Source organism: Hippoglossus stenolepis, chromosome 4 (assembly GCF_022539355.2).
Source record: "Hippoglossus stenolepis isolate QCI-W04-F060 chromosome 4, HSTE1.2, whole genome shotgun sequence".
Taxonomy (NCBI): Eukaryota; Metazoa; Chordata; class Actinopteri; order Pleuronectiformes; family Pleuronectidae; genus Hippoglossus; species Hippoglossus stenolepis.
In genome coordinates this window covers 8,562,641-8,570,853 of record NC_061486.1, presented here as the reverse complement: position 1 = coordinate 8,570,853, position 8,213 = coordinate 8,562,641, and the positions used below count along the sequence as shown (strand labels likewise).

Genomic DNA, 8,213 nt, shown 5'->3' with positions numbered 1-8,213 from the left:
CTCGGGTGAAAATGGACAATCTTTTGGCAGAGGTAAAGAGTGTTACCTAGCAACCCGCCTGGTGTCCTATCAATAGTCAGCTTGGAGGTATCTCTGGAGATTCTCCCCCCCTACAAAGACCCGGTTCAGCTTCCACAGGCCCCATAACCCCCCTGGACAAACAACAGCCTCATTCTCTGCACCACTGCTGACCTCATTGTCTCTTTGTGAAGGGAAAATCCAGAGTTGCATTCTGTTAAATGGCAAATGGTGCGTCCACTGCGAGCGGGACAGACCTCTCTACCTCCGGCGCAGGCCTACAGATGAGCACGGACACCGCTGCCTTTTCCTCAGGACTGTATGCGGGGAAAAAATGGTAAGAAAAGGGACAAAATATATTCACTTCACCTTGCTCCATCTGTCTAATGGAAGCCGTACTGACAACACCACCTTTCTCACGTTGTTAGCGTCACTTGCACACTCCCAATTTGTGCCAACAGCTGCTGTTTACACATGTAGTACTCACTTCAGACCTGCATCACACTTGTATCCGTCAACCTTCCTTATGTTTAAGTATTTTTTACCATTCATGTGAATCTTATGACCTGTGCCGTGTACCTGCAGCGAATCTCTAAACTGCTCCTGCGCCACATACAACACACACTAATTCCAGAAGTCAAAATTACATGTCTCACTACACTCAAGTGCTGCGGCAATAGAAAGAGAGCAGATGCTTTGGTGTTTATTTAGATTTTTTGCTGTAATTCTATAATGCAAAGTCCGCTGTCACATCTGTAGTATGGAGCACTTCATTATAATTACTGTAATACTTTCAGTATGTTTATGGAAGCAGATGCTCCAGGGAGAGTGAGTCCAACAAAAAATACACACACACTCTAACGATACAACCTTTCTGAAGACAACAGGACATGTGTTTTAACCAGATTTTAAGACAAGCATGAATGTCAATGCTTCAGCTTCACACACACACACACACACACACACACCTGTACACAGCTATAGCTCCATCCATCTGGACTGGTCAGTGGCAGCTCATATCCAGGATTACGGCGCTCCTAATTAAACCTGACAGAGCCTGACAGGTGCAAAGTTGTTGAGGAGCAGATGGTCTCTAGGTCGTATTTGTTGCAAGAAGAAAACTTCCCGAAACTTTATCAAACTGGGGACAAGCTGTAAATGAGGTATGACGTGCCTGCTGTCATTCTTATAGAGTCTTGATGGAGACACATTATCAGTGATCGAGAACCCGGCGGCTGTCAGTCATCCTTTTCACTCGGAGAAAACCGCAGGAGTCGCAGGGACCAAAAGAGTGCAGGGCTGGTTAAAAGGGATTCATTCTACGACTCACGGTAAGAGCCGGCGGTGCACAACTTAACGTGCATCAAACCTCCGACTGCAGCAGCAATACTGCTTCATTAGAGCAATACAAATAAATAAATAACACACACATCAGAGCTGTCAAAGCACCTAAATGTGAAGAATAAGCCTGAATAAATAAAACAGACTGAATCCGCAGTGTAGTTAGAGGAAGTCTGGTAGAGAAGCATTTTCTTATAAATATAATTTAAATCACTGTGTAGATTTACATTTCAGCCCTTAAGTGTTGTGCATGTACAGAACATGGTTTATTAATTTCCATCTCTCGGTGCATTATGTTTTAACAGCTGACATTTAATCATTCCTCTCAGCTCATATCTGGGATCAAAGGTGGTTAACTGGGGTCTTAACTGTCGCTTCAGCTCACAGGCTGGTGAGGCTGCTGGCAGCGCTGTGTGCAGTTGGGCTCCTGGGAGGTTTAGCTGTAGGTGTCTGGTTTCTAGGTGAGTCACTCTCTCTGAGCGAGAATCGTTGAAACGAGCTTTTCAGTAACCAGTAACCGGGCATTAATGTGTAAAACGTCCCAATCACAGCGACTCAAGCTCCACTTCAAAGAAGAGCTTGACTGATACTGGATTCCTTCGATGATGATTTGAAAGTTTTATAAATTTGATGGAGAGCCACAGCTAATTATTTTCATCACTGAATTATCTGCCAATTATTCCCTCGGCTGATCAATCATTCCTTTGGTCTATGGAACATAGTAAAAAACTGAAAACAGTCCAGAAATTCATAATATCTTAATGTAAGACAATGAAAAGCACTATTTGAGACATTAGAACCATCAAATGTTGAGTTAATTGATCCTGTTAAGAAATATCTTTTGACTAATTAGCTCAATATTTGGCCAAATTTGGATTTTTAACCTCATGGCAGCCTAAATTTAAATGATTCCAATCATACTGTTGGCATTTCTGTACTAAAATGTCTTATTTGTCAAAACCTGCAATATTGGCTGATATACTGATCTGATAGAATTTGTATATGTTAAAACTATGAATTATTCCTGTTTTTACCATAGCAAACCTGTTTATGAACCATGTCCTTTGAATCATTCAGGAGCAATCCTTTGTTTTACATATCAGAGTAAAGTAACTTGACTTCTCTGTGTACCAATACTGATCAAAATGTCCGGAGATTGTCAAACGAGATATGTTGCCCTTGATTCAACTTTTCCTGCATATAAGCTACTAAACTTCAGAAACAATGAAAAGGTTTCTGCTGCACATTAAACAACTGACTTACTATATCTTTTCTACAAAAAGTCAAACTCCTGCTGAGGCCTTCCTCCTCCCAAAGTGCAGTGGGACTCGGGGACACAAAGGAGACGCCATTCTGCAACGTGACAGAGGACATTTCCATCTCCGACCCCAGGAAAGGTCTGTGTTCCTCCCTCTGTTTGGTGTTTGTTGGTGTCAGGTATTTAGTTTATTGTTTTATGAATAAGCAAACAGCGCAGGGTTGTGTGGTTGCTGAGCTTATTGTTATGCGAGTCATCCATCTGCATCACGGTTCACCTCCGAAGTGATTTTTAGTTGAACAGTAACAAAATTAACATTCATTAGCTGCTTCTTGTTGCCTTTTGTTCACTCTTGAGAGATGCCCATTGACTGACACTAAAACATCACACATAATGATGTGCTTGTGTTGACTACATTAGCATAGATGGTCATGTTTTTCTCTCAACCATTTCCCACTCATAGAAGCGGCTCGTTCATTACTGTTGACTGAGAGCTTGTCTCTGGAGGGATTTTCAATCAATCAGGTTCAGTGTTTTACAGAATCAGCCCGGAGAACTCCCTCCTGGAGATCCAGCTGGGGAAGCTGCCCACCTGGCTGCCCGTGTGTTACGAGAGGTGGAACTCTTCGCTGGGAACGCTGGTCTGCAGACAGCTGGGTTATCTGAGGTTTGCGCTCCTGACAGAATCACACACCACCTCAGCACCGACTGAGACCTGAGCTCCCACTCACCCGCTATCTTTTAGTTTAATATTAGCCTGCTTTGTCAAGGCTGAAGGCTCAGCTTATTTATGATCTGCTAATTCCTCATTTGCAATCTTGCTTCACATCTTGTGAGTCTGAATTATCTTAATATTCAGTTCCACCCATTTTGCCTTTCTGTTCTGTTACCAGACTGACCAAGCATAAAGGAGTGAATCTAACAGATATCGGGCCAAACTACACGGATGGCTTTATACAAATTACCTCGGAGCACAAGAGCAGCCTGGAGAATATGTGGCAATTCAGGTAAAGCAATTTGTCTGAGGACATCTCCTCATAATGATGCAGAGAAAACTGTGGCTACTAACACATTAATTATGCTTCATTAGTTACCCAATTTATTTTCATTTAGGGGGAGCTGTGTCACAGGGAAGGTTATCGCTTTGCAATGTTTTGGTGAGCGAATTAAACTTAACTTTTTGTTTGACTTTGCAGATAACACAAAGCCCTCTAGTTCTTACAAGTCTTATATCAGTGGCAGAGAAAGTGATTGATGCCACTTGCTGCGGCACTTTCTGACCAATCTCACTTTTGCTTTTTGATAAATGGATCTCCGTTCAGAGTGCGGGACACGAGCAAAGTTGCCCAGGATAATTGGGGGAGTCGAGGCAACGCTGGGCAGGTGGCCGTGGCAGGTCAGCCTCTACAACAGCAACCGTCACACCTGCGGAGGCTCCATCATCACCAGTCAATGGGTAGTCACAGCTGCCCATTGTGTGCACAAGTAAGACTTCAGGCTTTATGAGCACTAAAGGTCAGAGGTGCAGCATCTGTGAGCGGGAACAATCCGTCATTAACATCCCACTGGACACGTGACAGTTCTCTCTTATCAGTATCTGCCTCCGCTTCTCTGTTGTCAAATGGCAGCTACAGGCTGCCTCAGGTCTCCAGCTGGGTGGTCTATGCCGGCATTGTCACGCGCAGCTCGGCTAAAATGGCTCAGCACACAGGGTACGCCGTGGAGAAGATCATCTACAACAAGAACTACAACCACAGGAGCCACGACAGTGACATAGCCCTGATGAAACTGCGGACGCCGCTGAATTTCTCAGGTCAGTGCGAGAACCTCCTCACAAGATTTGCACACAACAAATGACTTGAGATCACAGCACTGCAAAACAGACGAGTACTAGAAACAATCTCAATACTATGGTCTCTGTTTACAATTTTACTGTCATATGCTTAAACATTTCACCAATAACTTTTTTAATTCTGTTAAAATGACTGTTTTCTGTATAATAAACTTAGTAAAAGCGCATGCTGTATATAACTCCATCAAGTTCCCTCAAATTCAATCAAGCTGCACCAAATTGCACACACTTATGAATATCCGTGTGACCATCAAGAACCATTAATTATTCCCTGTGAAATAAGTTGGATCTGCACCGAGATTTTAATGGTTTATTTCCTAACCCATATCCTTCCACCAAGTTTTGTGGTAATCAGGCGTCCAGTAGTTTTTGTGTAATCCGGAAAACTGACAGACAAGCACAGGTGAAAACAGAATCTCCTTGGCGGAGGTAATTCCTAATCATTGCCGCAGGTGTAGGGTTTATTATCCTCTGTGACATTAATGACACGATTATATTAATTATGAATCAAAAGGATAAAGGATTTCACATCACAAATCCCTCTCTACACCATCTAATAGAACTAAATCTTTATATTAATTCAAATGTAGGCATTCAATCTCAACAAAGTTAAAAAATTCCCTGCAGACATGTTTAAGTAACTATCCTGCTCGAGTAATAATTTTGGTCTAATAAGATATTTCCATATCAAATTATCTCGTAAAAAACATCATCTTAAAATCACATCTATTTGTCCCTCATAGTGAAATCCAGTATCTTTAAATGTGCTCAAATAATTTTCATTTCCAAAATTGAACTACTAGGTGATGTCTCCTGTTTACAGTCTCTGAGTGTATGCACAGTGAAGGTTTCCTGTTTCCACATCACACAACTGAAAGTTACACACTGGACCGCGATCAGCTTCCACGTCATGAATCATTCTTGTTTGTACACGTCTTAAATTGAGATTTCCGGTGAGCTCTGAGAAAAATTCCCCTCTCAGCGGATGAATGTGAAAAACAGTGTTCTAGTGTCAAACTCTGCACATACATCACCCTGCACAGTGAAGCTCAAACTTCCAGGGGACGCAGCCATAAGCAAACACATTTCTGAGTGAAGGGGGACTTAAGGGCCCTACTTAAAACTGACTTGTGAACCTGACTGTATTCAGAGAACAAGGTAAACTTGTGGGAGCCCAACGCAAGACGAATACACAACAGGAGAAAAAAGCAGCATGTGTGTATCTCTGAAACAGCCTGAAACAACGGCCTTGGAGAAAGAACGTGACTAAAATAACAAGTTATTCTGTTGGAGGAATTTCTATAAAAAAAAAGGCTGAACATATTAATTTCCCTCTTTTAACAAGATACAATCAGGCCGGTCTGCTTGCCTCAGTACGACTATGATCTTCCAGGAGGTACGCAGTGCTGGATATCCGGATGGGGATACACACAACCTGACGGAGGTGAGATGCTGCTGCAGCGCTCCAAGTCAAATTTACAACTGCTCGTCTAACTGTATTGACAGAGGAGCCTTAAATATGTCTTTTCCCTCTCAGTTCACTCACCCGACACCCTAAAAGAGGCGCCAGTTCCCATAATTAGCACAAAGAAGTGTAACAGCTCCTGCATGTACAATGGAGAGATCACGTCACGGATGCTTTGTGCCGGATACACAGAGGGAAAAGTGGATGCATGTCAGGTCAGATGTATGTTTTGAACACGACCCTGCAGAAATGAAGATTCATCCTCTTTTCTGATTGGCTGACAATGGAATGGTCGACATGCTGAAAACTAGGTCCGTCTATAATGAACAGTGTGTGTTTACCTCACTAGGGGGACAGCGGGGGCCCCCTGGTTTGCCAGCATGAAAATGTGTGGAGGCTGGTAGGGGTCGTCAGCTGGGGGACAGGATGTGCTGAGCCCAACCATCCGGGAGTTTACACCAAAGTGGCAGAATTCTTGGGATGGATCTACAACATGATTGAGGTAAAGAGAATTTTAAGAATTTCTGTTGTCGAAATCAAATATTTGAATAGTACTGTTAGTGTATCTGAGTGGAATTTGAGGCTACTTGATACTTTTAGTCCACAACATTACAGGGAAATATATCTTACATTACAGTTATACAATGTACATCAAATGCATACAAAACATAAAACGAACCATAAAATATGATGCATTCTCAAATTTAACGAGGCCACTTACAACTATTTCTGTTATCGATACATTTTTATTGATTATTCCTTAGTTATTTTCATGTTTACTTATTCCCAGAACACTAAGGTGATGTCTTGAAAATATTAGTTTTGTCACACCAACACTACAATTTACTATATAAGAGAAACAAAAGCAGGAAATCATCAAAAGTTTGGCATATTTTCATGAAAAAAAAGGGAAATTATGATTGATCAAGTATCAAAACAATGTAAATCTATGAGGCTGCACACTAGAGGACTCAAGTGTGTAAGGAAGCTTGACACTGACATTGAAATGCTGCTTACACAGTATGTGATGCCTCAGCAATAGAGATAATCCAATAACCAATCTAATTTAATTTTGATGCTACATTTTGCTGATACTGTTTTCGTTTCAGTGCTTTAAAGCCCTTTTGGAATACAGGGTTGATCTTATGGAGTATTTTCAAATCCTCATTTTTACACAAATAAAAGAAGACATTACACCACTGCAGAAACAGCAGAGAGCTCTGTAATTTCACACACAGCCGTTATCCTGATGTTTCTATCCTCAGCAGTTGAGATTGAATGTTTGAAACTTCACAATGGAATATAATTACTGTTTATTTTAACACTGACTGCTAATAATGACTGTTTGTCTTCGCAGGATTACTGAGGAGAGCTCCTGGTGCACAAAGGCTGCTGCTGATATTACTGTTTGACACACTGGGAAAAAAATTACAGTTCACATTTATACTTTAAGTGTCTGTGACATGATGTACACGCAGAGACAGAGTGGACACATCAACATGCATTTTTACGTTGTATTTTTCATGTACTATATATAAATTAAGCCTATTACTCAACTGTGTAGTGTCTTTGATATGTTTTGAGCTGCAGTTCTCCCTTTGACCGCTAGGTGACATCCCCAGAACACTTCCTGTATACACCATCTCGTCTCCATAGCAACACACAACATTAGCCAAGTGGTAGCTAGTTGTAGCTTGTTACATGTTTGCTAATGCTCTATAATATTTAACTTCCAGCCACTTATGTTTATTTATCTGTTTGTTTTCATATCTGGGCGCTAGCTAGCGGCTAATTAGCGTTAGCGTGTGCTACCTCCACAGTGTTTGGAGATTTAACATCTACCTTTAAAAATGGAGACAGCCAACTCAAATCGTGGCAGCGGCAGCTCGTAGAGGCACTTCCGGTGGCAACAGATACTGCCACTGAGTTGGAAAGGCAGTTGCCGCGATTTGAGGCAGCTGTCAGATGCCACAGCTGGTTGGATGCATCTGCCGCTGTTTGTGACTTATTCAGGGAGATTTGAACTCGTTTGTGAACATTTACTTACTTGTTATTGATCCGGGGCACGGGTGGTCTCGCGTATAGAGACAATTTCAAGGTGTGTTAGCCTATAGTGTTTTATATAACAAATACTGAGTCAGTTGTACTTTTCAGATCCACAGAACAGTCTCAGGGCAAATCATGTCAAGGCTGCCAAGGTGATGTAACCAGTGTCTGATGCCAATGGGAATGGTGTGTCTTTCTGTGTAATGACCTTTATCCAGGAGTTGAGCTGTTGT

At 41.9% G+C, this 8,213-nt stretch overlaps 1 protein-coding gene across 1 annotated transcript; it reads left to right on the top strand.

Moving 5' to 3' along the window:
* The first annotated feature begins 246 nt into the window (after nucleotides 1-246).
* Nucleotides 247-7,990, top strand: tmprss5 (transmembrane serine protease 5). Its single transcript, XM_047339616.1, has 13 exons — nucleotides 247-355; nucleotides 1,211-1,355; nucleotides 1,740-1,820; nucleotides 2,643-2,756; nucleotides 3,149-3,284; nucleotides 3,511-3,624; nucleotides 3,731-3,774; nucleotides 3,940-4,102; nucleotides 4,246-4,430; nucleotides 5,815-5,913; nucleotides 6,007-6,149; nucleotides 6,284-6,436; nucleotides 7,292-7,990. The coding sequence occupies exons 1-13, from the start codon at nucleotides 353-355 to the stop codon at nucleotides 7,298-7,300; spliced, it is 1,389 nt and encodes a 462-aa protein (XP_047195572.1). The 5' UTR covers nucleotides 247-352; the 3' UTR covers nucleotides 7,301-7,990.
* Nucleotides 7,991-8,213: the final 223 nt, after the last annotated feature.

Coding starts and splice junctions, on each gene's coding strand:
- tmprss5 (XM_047339616.1), top strand. Junction 3,775..3,939: donor TATCGCTTTGCAATGTTTTG/GTGAGCGAATTA, acceptor ATCTCCGTTCAG/AGTGCGGGACACGAGCAAAG. Junction 4,431..5,814: donor GACGCCGCTGAATTTCTCAG/GTCAGTGCGAGA, acceptor TCTTTTAACAAG/ATACAATCAGGCCGGTCTGC.